This window comes from Epinephelus moara, chromosome 17, assembly GCF_006386435.1.
Source record: "Epinephelus moara isolate mb chromosome 17, YSFRI_EMoa_1.0, whole genome shotgun sequence".
NCBI lineage: Eukaryota > Metazoa > Chordata > Actinopteri > Perciformes > Serranidae > Epinephelus > Epinephelus moara.
The window spans coordinates 21,154,168-21,177,363 of record NC_065522.1 but is presented as its reverse complement, the minus strand read 5'-3'; the positions used below and the strand labels follow the sequence as shown (position 1 = coordinate 21,177,363).

The window sequence follows — 23,196 nt, the reverse complement described above, 5'->3', positions numbered from 1 at the left end:
TGTGTTGGTACAAATTTATTGATGTTGTTATTCCTACTAGTTGCCACCAGAGGGTGCCAACAAATCACCCAATGCCTCAATCTGTCTGTTTGGGTGGGTGTTGCAGAAACTGTTCCTACACCCAGTGGCGGTTCTTGCCATAGGCGATATAGGCGGCCGCCTGGGGCACCATCCCGAGGGGGGCGCCAAAATTGCACCTGTGACAAAAACAAAAAAAAAAGTTTCAGNAGGCGGCCACTGAGGGCACCATCCCGAGGGGGGCGCCAAAATTACACCTGTGACAAAAACAAAAAAAAAGTTTCAGTGTGTCATCACAGTCTGTTGGCGTCTGCCACAGTCCACCCACCTTCTCCTCTGTAACCCACTCATCTACCTATTAGTACGCCCACCTCATCAACTATCACTACACTACTGAGAGGAGTGTAAGTGGAGAAAAATAAAATAAACTAAAATAAAACACAACAACAACAACAACAACAACAACAACAGTAAACCCGTGTTGAAATCAGGAGGAGAGCTAGTTATCATTACCTCTGAGCAGCAAGTGGCCACAATGAACAGCTCCATTGATTTACCTCTGAGCAGCAAGTGGCCACAATGAACAGCTCCATTGATTCAAATTGTGGTGCCTTCACCCTCTATTCAGTAAAAAATACTATTGGGCGAAGGTACATTACAACGTTCTCATGATGTGTTCAGTGTAATCTTGTAAAATGTAGCTTTTGGAGAGAAACTTGAATAAATCCAGCTGTTTGAAGGAGAAATTTGTTGATGTTTTCACAGCAATATAAAAAAGAAATTAGAGAGGGAATTACGGCATATTATAAAAAGTTTTTTGTCACACTTACACTAAGCTCTGGAACGAGACCCCATACTACATTAGAGCGTAACCCCAGTACATATATTTCACACATGCAAATAAACACTATGTGATGGAAGGACAAACCTGCAATCATTTCACTCACTCCATTTTACTCTGCTACTCTGCACTGTCTGTGCAGCTGACGATGGAGTGTGAAAAATGTATCACCTATGATGAAGTGCAGTGCTTTGTGATACACTGAGTCAAGAGGCTTTAAGGTGGAGGAAGAAGCATGCATATACACAATATCACCATAATCAGGAGCAGACGTGACTGTTGATTAAAAAATAGTCTTTCGATGAGCAGGAGAAAAATAAGATTTGTTTCTATACAAAAATCCAATTTTGATCTTGTATGTATGTATTTATTTATTTATTTTAGAAAAAAGTTGTCTTACACCCCTTAAAATCAAGAAGGCCTCCAAATGTCCAAACCCCCTGTGAAGCTTTGGTGACCCTTAGTGGGTGTCAGGACTCCCAGGTTGGGAACCTGTGACCTAGAGAACAGCATAAACTTGTTTTAAATGTACCAGAATTTAAAAGAAGCTCATGTTTGATGAGAGAGATCTGAAATATATCAGAGCAGTGTGTAGATTTTCCACGGCCTGATTAAGAGAAGAGCCACTGACACATAAAAGCATGTCATCTGCATAAAAATGTGCAAGTTTTTTTGATTGCTATCAAAGAAACATTCGCCTAACAAAAGCATGACTTTACTGGATCAATACAATCAGAGAGAAGACAAACAAATAAACTGCTTATATACAGGAAATCATTTAAGAACAATTAAAAACACTGGCGACAGCAAAGTATTGGAACAAAAGTTTATTGATACATGAAAAGGGTCAACCATACTTTCAAAATACAGAAGCTGTTCATAGTATACAGAAGATATTTTGGATGACAGCTGAGAAATAAACAAACAAAAAACACAGGGTACAATGCAATGCTGATTTAATCAGAAAAACACAACTGTCTCAACAGCTTAGATCACATAGTTGTTACAATAAAGCTCAGAGAAGTATATTAAAAGAAGGGCTGCATGTAAACATAAATAACATAACTGTGAAAACAGTGTAGGAATGAAACTTTACACCAGTGGTTCTTGTAAGACGACTACATTATATTTTGAGTTACAAAACATAAATGTCTCATGATAAATATTTATTTATTTATATTAGTTAACATTTTAACTAAATACATGGTAAATTAAGGATGCCACCAATATACAGAAAATGAACAGATTCTTACTTCATTATGTACCGTAGTGAAAGCATGCATATACACAATATCACCATAATCAAGAGCAGACGTGACAGTAGATTAAACAATGGTGTTTTGACTAGCAGGAGAAAAACAAGATTTGTTTCTATACAAAAATCCAATTTTGACCTTCAGTTTGCTTGATAGTTGTTCCACATGGGTTTAAAAGTGAGTCTAGTATCCAGGCAGAAGCCCAAATATTTATAATATTTTACAATTTCAGTGGCAAATATTTCAAACTGTTACTTTCTGTGGTTACTTAGAACAAACTGCATTTTAGGTTGTCTACAGCAGCTGTAATGACAGTAACATATAAGACACAATGCAACACAACAAATTATTTGAGAGGATATATTTTAGAATACTATATGTGAATATATTTATATATGTACACAAAAGCTGCAAATACTGTTTAAACAAAGTTTTAGTTTATCATGTCATCCATTCTGTGGGTTTTCTTGATGCAGATCTCTTTACTGATCTGGAAGAAAACCAAAGGAAAAGGTGAATTAAGCTCATCTAAGAATGAATGGGTGCTTTTTGACATTTAATTCTGTTATTACACAACATGAAATGATGGTCAGTGACAGTGGTGACAACTAATTTGTGTGAGATGAGATGTAAATGTGCCGTATATTAATCAGTGTAAAAAACAAACATAAAAATAATAGTATCAAAAAGTGTAAAAGCTCTTATAGAGTTTGTGTAGGATTTGACCATTGCTGACTCCTGGTAGTTATAGAAAATAGAATCATATAGAATATTTCTGTTTAGTACAGAGTTTATTGTACTTGACTGTACCTGCAGCTGATCCTGTCGTCACATTTGCGTATTCGTTCTCCTCTAGCTCATAATTCCTCCCTGTTAAAAGAATAAGATGAATTCATGAAAAGACAAGTTACTGTACTGTATTCAGGGTACACTGGCCTTCACAAGCATCTCAACTTTTGCATGTCATTCTCACTACATAAAATGAAGCACGCACCCCTCTTAGCAATCAGTGCTTTTAAGATCAGTTACAGAATATGTGACATCCCTGGTTTCATTTAAAATCATTTAACCAACTCCATTATTTCTGCTCCATGTTGAACAAAAAGTATCTACTGTACCATGTTCAGATTCTTCAGAGCCTCTGATTGTTTCGTAGAGACAGACGTCACCTACAGAACAGAAAATCAAGGTATTAATCATTTTAATCCCATTATGTAGGAATTCCATAATCTTCTAAAACAGAAAATCAAAACTAAAAATGTTAGTCTTAGATTTAATGATAAATCATGAAAAGAATTAGGATTAAGGCTGACCATGGAGAAGAGAAGCATACTCTCTGCCTTGAGTTTCATCCTGGTTGTGGTCTGGAGCAGGACTCTGATTGGTGCTCTGAGACCTGGTGGGCCCAAAACATGAAGTAAATACAGTGGGTTTAATAAGGAACATGTAATGTGCTGCTGTTATGTTCAGAATGAGAGAAGAGAGTGTTGGACCGACCTCATGAAGCATGAATCTGTAACAAAAGAAAAAAAGACACTAACTGTGACATTGTTTAGTATTGCAAATTGTTCTATTGTTACTACAGTACATGTGATTACATCACAATCTGATATCAGCAGGAAAAGATCTCACCTTTTGACTTTGTGTAGCCACACACAAACAGCAGCAGGAGAAGAATCAGTGACACTCCACCAACCAGCCCAACAATCAACAGCACAGGAAATGGAGAGCTTTGTTCAGGCCTGGATGCTGCTATAATAAATATTATATTAATAATTACAAGTACTGACTCATAAATAAATGTACAAATATTAGAACACATACACTCATAAACCCTGATCACACACCATGTACATTTAGATTAACACATAAACACACAGTAAAAACTTCTCAGTCTAACCTGTTATTTGATGAAAACTTTTCTTTGGCTCAAAATTAATATTCCTTTGTAATATAAAGTAATATACGGTTCATTTATTAACATGTATTTACTTGTTTATTTCTGTGTTTCATCACTGAATACCCTAGTTTATAAAACTAATATCTAACAACAAACTTGCGGGTAAACTCAGCTGAAACTTACCCATATTCTAATTTAGTGATGACTTTTCTAACTCAGACCGTAACACAGCTGACAAATAAAGATTGTGTTTTGAATCATACTCACATTTTACTGACATCCAACTCTCTGGTGACGTCCATCTCTGCAAACCTTGTGGTGAATCTTTTCCTGTACATTTATAAAAGCCTTCATCTGACTTTGACACTGCAGAGATAGTCAGCTCCCCTCCAGTAACATTTTGGATGAGTTTGTCATTTTTATAGAAATCCACATTATAAGGAACTTTTGCTGTCCTGAATTTGCAGCCAAGAGTGACAGAATCTCCCTCAGTAACAGGATCAACAGGGCTCACCAGGATAATATCACTGACTGTAAAAAGATTAAAGAATACAAAGATTTGGTCGCAGAGATCAGCTGGTGCAGCTTAAACAAGCTGATGTAACATTATGACAATGAATTAAATGTTTGAATTAATTTTACAGCTGCATGCAGTAACTGAGAAATCCCTGTCTTGCTGTAAATGTATCTTTCTGTCATCAAACCAACAAAAAGATTATAGATTTAGTGGAATCCAGCGGTGAGGTTGCCGAACTGAAACTTCTCCCTTTGACCAAGCCTGTAGGAGAACTACTGTGGCTGTATGTAGATATAAACAGCTCATTCTAAGGTAACAAAAACACAATGACTCTTTTTCAGATGATAATAAACCAATTAACACATAGTTATGAATACTATACAGCATTTCTGCCAATAGATGCCCCTAAATCCTTCACACCGGACCTTTAAACCAGTCCTTTCATTTCAGCTGCTGGTGACTGGGGATGTGACAGTATAAAATTAATGTTAGATGATTAGTGTTATAAAGATGTCAATGAGCAATAAAATCCATCTGACAATATCTTGGATAATATTAAGAACTGACACTTGTATGAACCAAAGCTGATGAGCTCTTTTAAAGGTCATCAAGTTTCACTCATTTTGAAAATCAGTTTGTATAATGTTAGTCACCTTCAGATTTTCAAAACTATGTAACAGAATGTTAAAATACTTCAGAAACAAAATCTTTTAAATGAATTAAGACTCACACTGTATAGTGATGTTGACTGCATTGGTGAACTGTCCGGTTTCAGACTCACACCAGTAGACTCCACTCTGCCAGTGACTGTTCATGTTGCATCTGGATCCAGTCATGTTCCCCCAGGAAGAAGTAGAAGAGGAGGAAGAAGAAGAAGAAGAAGAAGAAGAAGAAGACGAAGAAGACGAAGAAGAAGACGAAGAACAGTGTCTCGGGTAGTCATCTACAGAAAACCTGCTCACTCTCCACTCAGCAGAGTTTCCCTCACATCTCAGTGACACAGGCTCTCTGCTGAAGTGTTGCATTCTGTCAGGACTCACTGTGAGAGACGCTGCTGAATGAGAATCTAAAAACACATAAAAAGCAGACAAAAAATGAAAATTAAAAAAGGCCATACTGTCAACAATCATTTGGTTTCCTTGTTGGTTTTAATCTGTTTAAATGCTGGAGTATAGACACAAAGGATCACACCAATACAGGTATATAATAAAATTTAAAATTCCACCATGGAAACAACCCTTCAGGTTTAATGTGAATTTAATCATTTTGTTATTTCAGGCTACAACGCACGAATGCAAGTGTGCATACACTGAACTACAGCTCTCTGGATACATAACTTCCATGTTTATCCCAAAAAAAGAAGAGAGGAAGAAGAGAGCTAACATAAAAAGTGAGAATATAATTGATGCCTAAAATGCATTTCGGAGAGAATAGTTGGATGTCAAAGTGCCACAGTAAAGCACCATTATGTAGAAGCAGCAACACCAGAACAGACAAATACCCCATTACAACTAAAAGTCCTGTATTTAAAGGTTTGAGGGACAGAGAGAAGGAAACAAGCAAACATAAACTGAAGGAGGTAAGAAAATACATGAAAATAAAAACAGGAAAAAAGAGCAGAGGAAAGGGACGCTGAAGAAGTGGATGGAAGGAAAGAAAATAGATGTATCTCAATGTTTTACAACAATACATACTGAAGAAAAACTTTATTTTCAAGATCTGTGTATTGTTATTTTCAAGATCTGTGTATTGGTGGCATTCTTAATTTACAATGTCTTTAGATAAAAAGTTAACACGGAAATAAATGTATAATATTAATATATTAATTGTAATAACAAGACATTTTTGGTTTGCAACTCAAATTGTAATGTCGTAGTCTTATGAGTTTGAGTTATGGATTTCCAAAGTCAAAGATTTAAACAAATGATGTGTAAAAATGAAAAGGAGGTCATGAGATTCACTCATATTAAAATTATTAGTACAGTAGTTTGGAAAACTCAAACTAAACCTACCTCCAGACCAGACAAACTTAGGTTCACTGTAATGAGTATAATACACTGGATCTCCTCTTCCAGCTCTGCACACATATCCTGCTGTGTGTGTCTGTCCATCAACAATGTAGGAATCCTGTTCAGTCCCATGGATGCTGCCAGGTATCAGCTCATAGCTGTAGGAGTTGTCTGACAGTTTGGGAACAGCCTTATACCAGAAGAACCTCCATCCTGCAGATGGATGTTTAACACTGCAGTTCAGAGTTACTGAGGCTCCAGGACTCAGCCATAATGGAGACACAGTGAGGACAGGCTGAGGTATATCTGTTGGAAAGTGATTTCACAGAATGAAAAACATGTTTTGATGTATTGTTGGTGGATTACATGCACTGATTGTATCATAATTTAAATGTTAAGGTGCACTGTCTTAAGATATAGATACCAAAATAACTTTTTTTGCACATTCAGCAAAATAAAGATGACGACTGATGACATGTGATTTACCATTAGATACTCTCAATGTGAAAGCATCACTCCACTCTGTTGAAGACTTTTCATGTTTCAGTGTGCCCACACACCTGTAGTCTCCACTGTGTGATGACAACACATTTCTAATCATGTTTTCCTTTTGTTTTTCAGGTCTGTATGAGCTGGGTGTCATCCACTCATACTCCCACTCAGCGTCTCCTCCATCCTCAATTTCACATGTAAGTGTGATCGTCTCCAGATAGTATATCTCAGGCCAGTTGGGTCGCAGGGTCACAACAGCTCTGTTTGTAACTGTTCATGATCAAGAGGCCACAAATATAAAGATTAGAAAAGATTAAACATCAAACTCATTTTAGTGTTAGTCTTAATCATTAACCAAAAATACACAGTGTATTATTTTCTGCATTTTATATTCCATATCATATTACCGACTGGATCACTGTACTCTGTGTAGTAAAGTGGATCTCCTCTTCCTCCTCTGCACCAGTAGAGTCCTCCCTGTGAGACACTGATTGTGTCATTTGAGAGGAAGACAACGTCTTGTGTCGTCAGAGGTTCAGAGGCTTTATTGCCTCTGTACCAGAAGTATTTCCAACCAGATGATGATGATGATGATGATGATGATGATGATGATGATGGGCTCACAGAGCAGGTCAGCGTCACACTGCCCCCTGATGGAAAGTGTCTGCTCAGTCTGGCCTTTGGTTGTGCTGTTTAATTTAGACAAAGACATAAAAGTGGTCATTATTTCCCTGTGAATCAGTCCAGTTTGAAAGATAATGAAAATGAATAATGTAATCTCATCCAGCATTCTTGGTGGTGCTACAACTTACTGTAGAAAATTATTTTGATCACCTTTTTAAATCAGTAATATATTATTAAGGTATCATAAACTGATGGAAATCAGTTGCAACAATGCTTCTGTTAAACATTTATTAACCACTAAAGCTGTTGTTTAAATTAACCTAACATGGATTAAAGTGAGCACAAACACACTTCTAAGAATGAACGCCAATTTAAACACAGCTTTCTCTTTTTCCCTTTGTTAAGTGTCCACTGTCTCTAAGATAATGCAGAGGAATCATCACTCCACTTCACTCTGGAAATGCTAAAGTACATGCCTGCTGCTCTTTAAATTTTGAGACTCTAGTATGAAAACTACTTACATTCCATTTTGAGTTTTACTGGTTCAGATTCTTCGTCCTCAGATTTACACATGTAAGAGCTCCCATCTGAAATGACTTGAACTGTGTTTTCTGAAGACATCGCTGACTGATGGTTTGTGTCTGTTTCAATAGGTGATCCGTCTTTGTAGAAAACAGCATTCTTCTCCTTTGTCTGAGTACGATGTCGACAGCGCAGGGTCACTGATTCTCCTTCAAACACAGTGGAAGCAGGACTTTCCAGGATCACATCTTTGTCTGTGGAACACAGGTCAGTAGGTGTTTCATTAAATCATCTCAACAAATGAACATATCAGTCATTTGAAGATCTTGTTTGAGTCGTAGGGGACAAATTCTTGACCATCCCTGTGGATTGTGAAATAACAGTCTTTTTCTCAATCTAAAGCTTTTTTAAACAAGATTAACAACATTCATACATTATACATTAGCACTTTGCCAAACAGGGTGATCATATCAACATGGCTCATAAATATAAATGAATACATAAAGTAATGCTTGTAGTGAACTCGGTCATGTTGGTAAAATGTATCACTTACCTGATACAGTTAGAGAGACTTTATTACTTTCTTTTCTTGAATATGTTGAGTGCTTGGGATCACCAATGCACTGGTATTCACCACTGTGGCCTTTAGACAGAGATTGTGATGTATATCTCTTATCGGGGTTGATGGGGAGAAATTCTTGACGATCCCTCTTGATTGTGTAATACCAGTCAGTGTCTTTTCCTTCCCTCATGTCACATATGAAGGTAACAGACTCTCCGGTAAATAAAGTGGACCAGTTTGGTTCAATGGTCAGCACAGCATCTATAAAACCAACATAAACATTGTGTTTTCTTTATTGTATTAATTAAACACTGCCGAAACAGAACACACAGAAAATGGTGAAAAGTGATGCAGTTGTTGAATATTTGTCTCCAGTGAATATATAAACAAGAAGAAGTATAATTACCTTGAGCATGTCCACAGTAGAGGAGTATATTCAGTGCTGAGATAAAAATTGGAACTTCATCAGACATTATCAAACTTACAGGAATGATCAATTATAATAACCTCAGACATTTCTTTCATTAATGGCAACAATTCTTCAAACAAAGTCACTGATGTACTCACAGAAAACCCCCAGCACACAGAGCAGAGTGTGCCAGAGTGTGCCCCATCTTCACACTCACGACTGTTACTCTGCCTCTGAGAAATGCTTCTACGCTGTGGAAAGAAAAAGCTCAGAACATGTGAATCATATAAAGAGAGATCAGAAACTGAATATACAAGAAGATGCATTAAATATTAATACTGGACAGAAAGTTTTCTCTCACTTCTTCTTTTTCGCAGTCTGTACTTCCTTCCCTTTTACATGGAGCTTACACAACCAGACTGGTTTGACCACAGCATGTTTTAATGATAGTTTTTGTTGGACTTTATTTGTGGTGACCCACACAAGACAATTTACAAATGTGTGCCATGAGCCACAAATACTTCACTATCCACAAACATGTCTGTTTATATTTGTGTTGTGAAAAGTCATATCCACAAAAATACAGATTGATTTGCAAATACACAGAACTTACTACAGTTTCACCACAGTAAATACACATGAAGTCACATTGTGGATCCATTTTTACATGTGAGACTGGTTTTGAACATTTGTGGATCGCTTCTGTCGGTGTGTGGGCCGTGTGACACAGCAGATCTGTAAAAAAATATCAGTGTGAGGTGCAGTTACTCAATACATAGGCAAGTGGCGAAACACTTGAAAGGCTACCTCTGGATTGCTTCTCTGATAATGTGAGCAGTTTCATGAGACACACTACTTGTGTTTATTCATGGCTAACATAACTAATGCTTAGTATGCTTTTATTTTGACACTGATTGGGGCAGCATTCAGTCAAAAATGGTGGCTGCGCTGTAAGTGCACCCTCTTGTGGCTGTTAATTATGTATAACATCTGTGTCATCTCTTATCATTGTAATCTGTTTGGTCCAGTGACGGTAACAGCTGATGGTGCTGATGACAAGACGGGAAGAAAGAATCATGTAGCAGAGACACACCAGTGACATCATCTCTTACAAAGCATTTAACCTTGACATTACCGTCACTAGGATAGTGATCATTTTCGTTATCAGGCCAAGTGTGCTCCTGATTCCATCACGTAACAAGAACGTTAACTGATCACCTGACAGAGGTAAATGTAGGCTACTAAAGTGACTGATAATTCCATCTGTGGTGTAAATTACTAATTATTGTGAAATCCATCAATACATGCCCTATATCACTCCTAGCCATGCCTTTCACAGCACTGCACCCACCCCAAAACAGTTACAGTTCGCTAACACCTCAGTTTGACCCCCTAAGCATATTCAATCAGTGTATCAACAAAGTAGTGGTGGTGGAAATGAACAAAGTACATTATGACTTAGGTCCTGTACCTCAGTATCATTCTGATGTACTTGTACTTTACTTGAGAATAACTTGTTCATCAAGATGTGGGATTTAAGTGTGCTTTAAGATCTTGCAAACTAAGTTTTCTCACAGTGTTTGAGATTGTGAAATTGATTGCGACCATCCTCTTCCTCATTTCTGTGTAAACCAACACCACCAGAGATAGTTTCAGTCAACACCACAGTGACAGCAGGTTTTATTGCTATGTTTATAATCATATGCATTTTACCTTCCAGGTTAACTACATGATATTTTAAATGCACAGCTACCCTGAAGACAATATTTCTAAAGTAATCTGTTGCTGTGTGCAGAACGTTCTGGTGTTAATGGGATGATGTCATTGTCTAAATGTGTATGCAGCAACACATTTTGTAGGTGTGAAAAGGAAGTGAAGGAGGGTTTAATGACCTCATACTGACAGGCAGTGCCTTGGTCGGCTTTTTCTCCGGCTCTAGTTGGAGCCATAACATTTTAAAAAAGCAACATTTGGTGATTGATGTTTATTTTATGATGTTTATGGCAAAGTCAAAGAAAACAATGTTTAAATTCTGGACAGAGTGCCCAGGAGACAATTTATATTTAGTTAAGATTCATTTAGTCACTTCCTGTGTGTGTGTGTGTGTGTGTGTGTGTGTGAGATTGAATGATGCATCACAGACTCTACTGTGCAAAAGTTCATTTTCACAATCATGTCATTTTCTATTTATGTTTACATGCAGCCCTTCTTTTAATATCCTTCTCTGAGCTTTATTGTGACAACTATCTGATCTCAGCTGTTGAGACAGTTGTATTTTCTGATTAAATCAGCATTGCATTGTACCCTGTGGTTTTTGTTTGTTTATTTCTTAATGGTCATAAAAAATCTTCCAAAACATGAAATCATCCTGATCTATAAGTATTTTTACACCCACAACTCTGATAATACTGTAAATAGGGATTATTTCACTATAGTTCAGTTGATCATTTCCATCATTGCTCTCTGTGTAGAAACAGAACACACAACTATGAAAAATGCAAAATGCCCAACAATTATCTGTTATAATTATGAACTACTTAGTGCAATACTAGTGTTGTCTAAAATGCTGTGACCGTGTGACGTCCCTGCATGCTACCTGCAGTGGTTGGGCAGGAAGTGTGGGACTGTCAACATATGTGGTCAAACCCAAAGTGTTGTGAGGCCCCAGACAAAGAAGATGTGGGAAAGGTCTGGTCTCGTGTACTATTTATGCATATTAGGTATGTAAGTTCTCTTTTCTTTTGTCCAGCTCCAGTGTCAGTCCTTCTGTTTCTTGTTGAGTGCAGAGTGTCAGTGCTCGATGTGAGGATGGGGCTGACTTTGTTCTGCGTGCTGTTGTTATTCTGTGAGTACATAAGTGACTTTATTTGTTTGACAGATACAGATTAAGGAACATGTAGTGAGAGGAACAGAGTATCATATGTTTGTCCAGCTCCAGCTGTTTTTAAATGCTTTTGTTTATTATGTATTTGACAGTTCAGCCAGTTTATAATGTCTTAAGTATCAATCTTTATTACAGCGCTGAATACACTCCTCGACTGTGGACACACTGAAGGTGACTGAACAATTTTCTGTCTTTTCTGTTTTGGGGTTTATTCACTATTTATTCACTATATTTGATCAATATATGTATCATTTCATGAAGCAGTTATGATGTGACTAAAGCAGTGATTAAGAGTGTGTCATTACATGTTCCTCAAACACTTTTTTAGGGTTTGAATCTTTGACAGTATCTGTTATATGTTTGCGTGTGATTCCAGATGCTGAGCTGATTGTTGAACCCAACTCACCCTATTTATTTAGTGGAGAGTCTGTTACCTTCATATGTGACATGAGAGAAGGAACAGACACTGACTGGCTTTACACATTCAACAGGAACGGTCGACCAGTTGTCTCGTTCAGTACAGACAACTCATACTCGCTTAACCTGACGGCTGACTTGAGCGGTGATTATCAGTGCACTGGTCGTCACAAGGTCTCAACAAAGTTGACCAAACAGAGTAACAATGTCACTCTGTCTGTATCAGGTAAGATATCTGATGTATTGTCACGGCCACCAAGTTCAGCATCACCTGTAGCGCAGCCATGTTGAGATAATCAGTGAACTATCACAGAGACAATCAGCAGGGGTTTTAACCTGCTACACAGACTCCATGTTTGCAGCATGTAGTTGCTGCAGTTTACTGTGTGTGTACTGAGTTTTGTTGAGTAATAATGCAGTTGGATATGCAGGGTTTGGAGGTGTATGCGATATTAACTGATACTGAAATAATTAACTGGATCATTTTAACAACAGGGTGCATTGATTTGATTAATTATGTCAACGTAAAGGTTGCTGGGTTGCTTTGCATTGCCACTGGTACAATCAGGTATTCATTAGAATCCCTTTTAAACAGACTGAACTCATTTTTTACACAATTCACCTGTTGGAGGGACACAGAGCCACACGTAGAGAGGAAACATAGACTAGCTGCATTAAAACAGAGAATTGCAGAGAACAGCAAGCTCCTGTGGTCAGTGTAGCAGCTTCAGTTGATTATAATGGACGTGCTCTGCTGTGGGCATGATGCAGCATATGTGTTGCTCTGCAGCTGTGTCCCATGTATTTTGGCCATAAGAGAAAAGAATCTGCATGTTTTTCAATTGACTTTTGATACATGTGGGTGGCATGGTGGCACAGTGCTTAGCATTGCCCACCCTGGGCCAATGCAAGAGCAAAAAAACACAACCAAACAAACAAAAAACTCTCAAGCAAAAAGCAAATAAGAGTTAATTACTGATGTAGTCTGCACGAAGGTGTACAGATGAGGGAAATAAACACTCAGTCGATTACAGTTCATCCAGATAACAAGGCAAGGCTGCACTGAAGTAAACACTATAGAATACTCTCTTAAAGGAAGAGAGAAATTCCCTCCGGACAGTGACGAGGCAGAAAAGACTGAAGAAATGGTTTGTTATTTTATACTTTGTTGGATACACAAAGTCAAAGTCAAATTTATTTGTATAGCACATTTCATATGACAAGCATAGCTCAATGTGCTTAAAATGAACACAACATACATATGAAAACANACTTTGTTGGATGCACAAAGTCAAAGTCAAATTTATTTGTATAGCACATTTCATATGACAAGCATAGCTCAATGTGCTTAAAATGAACACAACATACATATGAAAACACATAACAACAAGGAAATTACATAGTAAAAGAGCATGTAGAAACCTGATAATAAGAACAATACAAAAATAATGGTACAGCTGGTTTAAACCACACATATGTCTAAGTAAAAGCTTGTGAAAAAAGATGTGTCTTTAACCTGTTTAAAAGTAGATATTGATGCAATAGACCTGAGGTCACATGGTAAGGAATTCCAAAGAACTGGACTATAGTGACTAAAGGCACCATGAGCTGATCTAGAATATATTCTTGGAATAGTGAGAAGGTCTCTACTTCCAGATCTCAGGAATCTATCTGGCGTGTACTCAGCCAGCATGTCATTGATATAAGATGGAGCTACACCATTCATAGCTTTAATAACAATAAGCAGAATCTTAAAATCAATTATTTGCTTTACGGGAAGCCAGTGAAGAGAAATTAAAATGGGAGTGATGTGCTCATATTTTTTTGTCCTGGTTATCACTCTAGCTGCAGCATTCTGAACAAGCTGCAGCCTGTAAAGTGCCTGTTTTGTTATTCCTGTGAAAAGTCCATTACAGTAGTCCAGCCTGCTAGAAATGAAAGCATGCACCAACATTTCAGCATCTGAGAGGGATATAAATGATCTAACTTTAGTTATGTTTCTAAGATGATAGAATGCAGTCTTGGATATGGAGGAAATATGCTTCTGAAAATTAAGATCAGTGTCAATAATAACGCCTAGATTCTTAACATGCTCACTAGGTTTCACAGAAAGAGGAGTCAGTAGGGAACTAATCTGCTGCCTTAAAGCTTTTGGACCACCAAGAAGAATTTCAGTTTTGTCATCATTAAATTGTAAGAAATCTTTGGTCATCCAGCACCTAACATCATTAATGCACTGGATGAGGTCATTTACAGGACTAAGATGCTTAGCAGAGACAGATATGTATAGCTGGGTGTCGTCGGCATAGGAATGATATGATATATTGTATTGACAGATTATGAAACCAAGTGGGAGCATGTAGTTAAAAAGAAGAGGGCCAAAGATAGACCCTTGAGGCACTCCATATAAAACACTGACCTCATCTGAAAGACAATCTCATGATGAAGTGCAGCGCTTTGTGATACACTGAGTCAAGAGGCTCAAAGGTGGAGGAAGAAGCATGCATATATACAATATCACCATAATCAGGAGCAGACGTGACTGTAGATTAAACAATGGTCTTTCAACTAGCAGGAGAAAAACAAGATTTGTTTCTATACAAAAATCCAATTTTGACCTTCAGTTTTCTTGATAGGTGTTCCACGTGGGTTTTATAAGTGAGTCTGGTATCCAGCCAGAGTCCCAAATATTTTTAACAATTTCAATTGCAGAACCCTGAAGGGTTTGGATATGGACAGTAGGCTGGATATTCTTGGGTAACCTAGAGCAGTGGTTCCTAACCTTTTTTCCTTAAAGGAAATGGCCACTTTAGGAGGATAACAGCTCGCTGGAATAACAGCTACGCTTGAAGTGCATGGAGCCCACATTTTGAAAATGTAATAAAACTCCGCTGATGCATTTCAAAAACGTCAGAATGGCTCGTCCGTCGTAATCCAAGTGCCCTTAAGCCGTGGCAGCCTGTTATCCTCCGATACCCTGAACGAGTTTTGTGGATTAAAAAACTACACTGGACTTCTTGTTGGCATGAGGGTCAGTAAGTACTGTCTGTATTTTCAAAGTGGCCATTTCCTTTAAGACACCCCTTTTCTGTCATTGAGTTAAACACTGATGTAGTTCTTCATGTTGACATCCATTCTGCTGGTTTTGTTGATGCAGATCTCTCTATTGATCTGGATGAAAACCAAAAGGAAAAACAAGGTTAGGGTTATTTAAGAATTAAGAGTGCTCAATGACATTTAACTCCCATTTCTAACCCATTTAACTATCTGTATCTGTAAAATAAATCACTATAGTGACTTATCCAAAAATGCACATTGTGTTGCTGCTGTTGATGCTGTATTATTACCAAGAGCTTTTCCTGGTTCGACCTCTGAATAAACAGTTTTATCCGCCGCTACAGGACGTGATTTTCCTATGAATGTTTTGCATTAAACAGTAATGCTCCAGTAGACAATCATAATGATATGTACACTGTCTTCTTTAGCAATGCATCCATACATGATCTAAAATAATCTTAGTGTAAACAACAACACACAACAGGAAATATGATACAGGTTACAGTGTTAGTAGGAATAGGTCGGTGTTTCTAAAATTGGAGTATGGGTACCCCTAGGGGTACTTTGGAGTACTGCAGGGGGTACATGAGATTTTTGAAATACAAAAAAGTGAATATAGTGAATTTTAGTTTAATACAAAAATGTAATTATAATATTGATAGACCACGTTTTATATATATTCAGTTATATTTTATATAGCTATATATTTTATATTGACAGCACAGGAGATACATGGACCAAAAAGGTCCACACACTGAGATCAATGCGAAGATAGTCTATTTATGTAAGACATCTTTGCACAAGAAAAGATGCTAAACATGCAACAAAATTATAAAGAGCAGCAAATGTTTCAGTCCTTGACTATAATCAGAGCTACTGACATGAGTGCCTCACAGAACAGATATAGACACAGACAGATTCCTACCAGGTGTGGTAAGTCAGCTGGTGCCACTCATTACATGAGATCAACTCTGAGGTGCAGAAGCATGACTACCAAATCACAATGACCTGTCACGTGAGTACTACACTACTCACAGCATCCTCAAACACCAATATATGATAACAGAACATAAGAATATACAATATACACTAAACACAACTATACACAGGATGATAGAAAAGAAAGGACAGAACATGACCAAGCATGTCCAACAAGGCCATGTTGACACATGCAGCTCTGGAGAGGAACAAGAAACCTATAAAAAAACAAGACAAATTGAGTGTTTGATTCCGACCTAAAGGCTGTTCAGTTTTGTGAAGAAAGATCCATCTACTTTCACACTGAAGACGTTTTGTTTCCAGATCTGTATGTCTGCAGCGAGGGTTAACTACATCACTGCCACAGAAACTGAGTGCAGTGGCTGGATGTTTGGCCTCCTGGAGGTGAGCACCTTTGAACACCTTTTTTTGTACACAGATGTCTTATATAAATACACTGTTTTTGCATTGATCTCAGCCTGTGGAGCTTTTTGTGGCTTTGTGGCATGTTCACATTTCCATTTGTCCACTGTGTGTTTCTGCCAAAAATGTTTTGCTCTGGTCAGGGGATACTCAGCTGAATAACTATTTCAAAGGGTGTACATTATTGAAAAACCTTTCAGAAACCACTGGAATAGGTCATAATGATGGCTTCATAAACTTAATGAATGAAAAATTGTCATGATTTTAGAATATGTAAACAGTAAATCAATGAAAATAAGAGAAGAAAATAAGAAATTACAGACACCATTTTCCAACACAGGCATTTTTTACTTGGATGACAAACTGTGTCTAAGAAAAACCTGCTGGACAGTAACAGCTGCAGGTGGACATATGTTTTACCTACCTTTGTCTTTCTTGGCTTTACTGTGAGAGTGTACCTGGGCATACATCACATTGCCCAGAAGCCACATTTCAGGTTTTATTTGTACGACAGTTACAAACAAATGGATGGATCGATAAGCAGAATTAAACCAATTAAATGTAATGTGTCCTGATGTGTTTTCCATGACTGCACAGTAGGGCCAGGTATTAAAAGGAATAAATGGAAAAGTAAATGACATACAATTTACAAAACAAATCTAAAAGCTCTTTATGTACTGTAGGATTTGACCACTGCAGACACTGCTGACATACCTAGTGGTATGAAGTGGTATGAAAAGATTACACTGTGGCAGTACCCAAAAAAAGTTAGCGCAGATCAGTTATACTTCACTGTACCTGTAGCTGATCTTATCTTCACATCTGAGTAAACTGCACTCTCCTCTGGCTCCTCTGTTTTCTTCCCTGTTTGAAGGATGAATGCATGAAAAGACAACTTCCTGTATGTTATTTAGGTACTGCTGGTCTACAAAGGCATCTCTAGTCTTTAATGTAATTGTCGATACATAAAATAAAGTACTCACCCTTATTAGTGATGTTTTTGAGCTCAACCACAGAATATGTGACATCATTGGATTCACCTGAAACATAAATATTTGTTTAAATTTAAGGGATTGTCAATAAATCACCTGATCATCTTATTCTAGTATATCTAACTGCTCAGTGTTAAACATAAAGTCTATACTTTACCATGTTCAGGTTCTTCAAAGCCTTTGGTTGATTCATAGAGAACAGCATACTAAAACCTTTAATCACATTATACTGTATTCTATATAATTCCAAAACATAGTGATGGCCAAATGAGCCCTCTTGAACCACTGTCTTTATTTTCTGAAGTCACTAGATGCCGCTGTCTGTTCAACAAAGGTTTGAAAGCACACTTCATTGCAAGTCCTTCAGCCTTTATCTTTAAACACACTTCATTGCAAGTCCTTCAGCCTTTATCTTTAAACCAAGACCGCCATCCGGTGGGGTCAGAAAATAAAGAAATTGGTTCATGAGGCTTCATTTGGCCATCACTACCAAAACAGATAATCACATGTGAAATACTAGTCTTAGAGTTGATGATAAATCATAAAATTAATCAGGATTAAGGCTGACCATGGAGAGGAGGAGCATATTCTTTGAGCTGAGTTTCATCCTGGTTGATCATGTGGTCTGTAGCAGGGCCCCGACTGCTGCTCTGAGACCTGGTGGGCCCAAAACATGAAGTAAATACAGTGACTTTAAAAAGAATATGCACTGTGCTACTGCTAGGTTCAGAAAGAGAGGCAAGAGTGTTGAACCAACCTTGTAAAGCATGAATCTGTGGAGGAAAAAGACATCTGTTGTTACATTGTTTTGTATGGTGAATTGTTCGACTGTTACTGCAGTACATGTAATCACATCAGAGTCAGTCTAACATCAGAAGTAAAAGTTCTCACCTTTTGACTTTCTGTAGCGATACAGAAACAGCAGCAGGAGAAGAATCAGTAAAACTCCACAAACCGGCCCAACAATCAACAGCACAGGAAATGGAGAGCTTCCTTCAAGCCTGGGCGCTGCTATAATAAATAACCTATATTAATATTTACTCATATAACAGTTGGATCAAATAGAGTTCCCAAAGTGCTTTACATAAACACAGAGTCAAGGTCCAGTCAAGCCGAAGTAATAAAACTCCAAGAGTAAGAAAACAATGACTGACATCCAAAAATGTATAAGAACATACATCACTGTTCTCACAAACTGTTCATACATTTTCCTACAAAAAGTAATGCACCCAGACCCGGCGGCATGGGCGGGCATTGGGGGGCAGTGCCCGCCCACAGAGTCAGCTGTGCCCGCCCTCGACTGGAAGCTGTTTATTTTTGGGGGGTTTTGTTTTTTAACTCTCCAACTCTCTCTTATTCCTATCTCGTTTTGACGATCATACAGTTCAACCAATCCAACCAACAAATGAAGTCAACTTTCAGCCAATTACAGACAGAGGGGGGCGGGTGCTGACTCATTCATTCATGGACAGCATCGATAATTAATATCGCCGCGAGGCGCGAGCTATGGATATCCGGAATTATTTCCAAAAAAATATAACGACGAGAAGTGACAACGCGAACGGGGGGGAGCAGGAAGCAGCAGCACCATTGACTTTAACTGGAAACGTAAGCCACTCTACTGAAAGTGACACACACACACACACACACACACACACACACACACACACATCTTACAGATACACCCACTTAGGGTACTTAAAGGCAGAAGGGTAACACTGATTTGTTCTGCTCCTTGTGCTCCCTAGCTGCTGTAGCTACCTCTCCTAGTTTGAATGTTTACTTCAGTGTTCAGCTTGACATCAGTGCTTATGTCTCCAGAAATGCTTGACTTTTGAGTTGAATAAATGGACAGAGCACTACAATATTGTTTTTTGTTTGTTTTTTTAGATTTTGGGATGAACTGCCTCTTTTTGGTGAGGGAAAATAATATTTCTCAGCACTGTAGGAGTGGTCACAGAGCCATTGTTCAGCCTGAAGTAGTTTGAAAAAGTTTGCCCCCCTAAAAAAATTTAGTGCCCCCCCTTTAATTTGTTTCTGCAGCCGGGTCTGAATGCACCCAAATGCGTTCATATCCCACGGATTTGAAATGCTGCGATAACGTGACCAGTGCACTGACATTAAACAAGGATTCAGTCCTGAGCACGCTTGTAAGGAGGCAGATTGGGGTGGTGGAGGGGTCACCTGGAGTCACGTGTGTGAACTTTGAGTGAATTTTTAGGTCTGTCAAGGTACGTCTTCACCATGTTTGATCCTAAACCTAACCACTGTAACTTCTACTGGCTAAACCTAAGATCCCAAACTTAATGTTAACAAAGTAACTGTGTGTTAAGGACACAACATAATATGTGGGGCGCTAATTCATAGGAATCATACAAACCGTTATGAGAATATGTTGCACACATAGATACTAACATGCAAACATAATCTAAGCATGTATACAAAAATACATTCACGCATTAATAAATGCACAAGTAGAAAACCACATACACACAAATATACTTTTATATACAGTTTTTAAAAAAGCTAAACAAAGTCAGACTAATTCAGATATAATCTTTCTATCTTGGACCGTAACACAGCTTTACAAAAAATGCTGAAGAAACTGTTTTAATCATACTCACATTCTACTGACAACCAACTCTCTGGTGACCTCAAACTCTGCCGACCTTGTGATTTTTTTCCTGTACATTTATAAAAGCCTTCATCTGACTTTGACACTGCAGAGATAGTCAGCTCCCCTCCAGTAACATTTTGGATGAGTTTGTTATTTTTATAGAAATCCACATCATAAGGAACTTTTTCTGTCCTCAATTTGCAGCCAAGAGTGACAGAATCTCCCTCAGTAACAGGATGGACAGGGCTCACCAGGGTAATATCACCGTCTGTAAAAAGATTAAAGAATACAAAGTTTTGGTTGCAGAGATCAGCTGGTGCGGCTTAAACAAGCTGATGTAACATTATGACAATGAATTAATTTTACAGCTGCATACAGTAACTGAGAAATCCCTGTCTTACTGTAAATGTATCTTTCTGTCATCAAACCAACAAAAAGATTATAGTAATTGTTTCAGTGTTGCTCACTGATGTACTGTAATACAGTAATTTCAGTGCAGATCACCCTTAAAGGTCTGGTGTGTAGGATTTAGAGGAGGAGAACTACTGTGGCTGTATGTAGATATAAACACCTCATTCTAAGGTAACAAAAACACAGTGACTCTTTTTTCAGATGATAATAAACCAATTAAAACATAGTTATGAATATTATACACCATTTCTGCCAATAGATGCCCCTAAAAACTTTAAACCAGTCCTTTCATTTCAGCTGCTGGTGACTGGGGATGTGACAGTATAAAATTAATGTTAGATGATTATTGTTATAAAGATGTCAGTGAGCAATAAAATCCATCTGACAATATCTTGGAAAATATTAAGAAATGATACTTGAATGAACTGAAGCTGATGAGCTCTTTTAAAGGTCATCAAGTTTCACTCATTTTGAAAATCAGTTTGTATAATGTTAGTGTGGAAATTATTCAGGACTCAGTATTGGGGGGAAATTCTCCGCACCTTGAGGTCATGACCTCACAGTACTTAGGGGGAAGTTTTCTGTTTTGCTAATCCTTTTGTTGGGGGGGGATGCAATCTCCTTTACAAGTGCAGCTGCTGGGTGCAACCTGGGTTCAAAGCTCTGGTTTGGCTCTTCTCTCCATGCTGCATGTATTAAAGAAACTTGATTCCTCACACCGAGTCAATCACTTCTTCAGAGAGGAGAATTTCCCTCACATTAGAATGTTAAAATACTTCAGAAACAAAATCTTTTAAATGAATTAAGACTCACACTGTATAGTGATGTTGACTGCATTGCTGAACTGTCCTGTTTCAGACTCACACCAGTAGACTCCACTCTGCCAGTAACGGTCCATGTTGCATCTGGATCTCGTCATGTTCCCCCAGGAAGAAGAAGAGGAAGAAGAAGAACAGTGTCCAAGGTAGCCATCTACAGAAAACCTGCTCACTCTCCACTCAGTAGAGTTTCCTTCACAGCTCAGTGACACAGGCTCTCTGCTGAAGTGTTGCATTCTGTCAGGACTCACTGTGAGAGACGCTGCTGAATGAGAATCTAAAAACACATAAAAAGCAGACAAAGAATAAAGATTAAAAAAGGCCATACTGTCAACAATCATTTGGTTTCCTTGTTGGTTTTAATCTGTTTAAATGCTGGAGTATAGACACAAAGGATCACACCAATACAGGTATATAATAAAATTTAAAATTACACCATGGAAACAATCCTTCAGGTTTAATGTGGATTTAATGATTTTCATTGTTGAGGCTACAACGGTTCTATGTTGTGCAACAGTGTAACACAGTGCATGTTATGCACTATTAGTGCAAAGGTGACGTGTGCAAATTGTGGAGGACAATGCAGATACATTGAACTACAGCTCTCTGGGTACATAATTTTCATGTGAATCTCAAAAAAGTGAAGAGGGCAAACAAAGTGAGTATATAATTGATGCCTAAAATGCATTTTGGAGAGAATTGTTGGATGTTAAAGTACCACAGTAAAGTACCATTATGTAGAAGTAGCAACACCAGACCAGACAAATACCCCATTACAACTAAAAGTCCTGTAAGAAAGAAACAAGCCAACATAAACTGAAGGAGGTAAGAAAAAACAGGAAAATAAAAACAGGAAAAAAAGAGCAGAGGAAAGGGAAGCTGAAGAAGTGGATGCAAGGAAAGAAAATAAATGTATCTCAATGTTTTACAACAATACATACTGAAGAAAAACTTTATTTTCAAGATCTGTGTATTGCAATACATACTGAAGAAAAACTTTATTTTCAAGATCTGTGTATTGGTGGCATTCTTAATTTACAATGTCTTTAGATAAAAAGTTAACATGGAAATAAATTAATATTATAATAATAATATCTTATAAGACTGAGTTATGGATTTCCAAAGTCAAAGATTTAAACTAAGCATGTGTAAAAATGAAAAGGAGGTCATGAGATTCACTCATGCTAAAATGATTAGTGCAGTAGTTTGGAAAACTCAAACTAAACCTACCTCCAGACCAGACACACTTAGGTTCACTGTAATGAGTATAATACACTGGATCTCCTCTTCCAGCTCTGCACACATATCCTGCTGTGTGTGTCTGTCCATCAACAATGTAGGAATCCTGTTCAGTCCCATGGATGCTGCCAGGTATCAGCTCATAGCTGTAGGAGTTGTCTGACAGTTTGGGAACAGCCTTATACCAGAAGAACCTCCATCCTGCAGATG

The 23,196-nt window shown here is 37.8% G+C and overlaps 3 protein-coding genes and 1 long non-coding RNA gene across 4 annotated transcripts in view; 2 read left to right on the top strand and 2 right to left on the bottom strand.

Annotated features, from left to right (window-relative positions):
- LOC126404181 (Fc receptor-like protein 5) overlaps positions 1–23,196 on the top strand; it is a 62,107-nt gene that overhangs the window by 17,961 nt on the left and 20,950 nt on the right. The gene's annotated exons all lie outside the window — the stretch shown is intronic.
- Positions 1–23,196, bottom strand: part of LOC126404189 (high affinity immunoglobulin gamma Fc receptor I-like) — a 135,071-nt gene that overhangs the window by 100,309 nt on the left and 11,566 nt on the right. The window lies entirely within an intron of this gene.
- LOC126404193 (uncharacterized) overlaps positions 6,809–23,196 on the bottom strand; it is a 17,656-nt gene continuing 1,268 nt past the window's right edge. Inside the window, exons 2-3 of the long non-coding RNA XR_007571415.1 lie at positions 7,028–7,113; positions 6,809–6,847 (exon numbers count right to left, since the gene is read on the bottom strand). This is a non-coding gene — a long non-coding RNA (uncharacterized LOC126404193). The remainder of the gene's footprint in view (positions 6,848–7,027; positions 7,114–23,196) is intronic.
- LOC126404180 (basement membrane-specific heparan sulfate proteoglycan core protein-like) overlaps positions 11,817–23,196 on the top strand; it is a 43,614-nt gene continuing 32,234 nt past the window's right edge. The window contains exons 1-3 of the mRNA XM_050067225.1: positions 11,817–11,870; positions 12,170–12,205; positions 12,411–12,677. Coding sequence (XP_049923182.1) covers positions 11,828–11,870; positions 12,170–12,205; positions 12,411–12,677 — 346 coding nt within the window. The 5' untranslated portion in view covers positions 11,817–11,827. The remainder of the gene's footprint in view (positions 11,871–12,169; positions 12,206–12,410; positions 12,678–23,196) is intronic.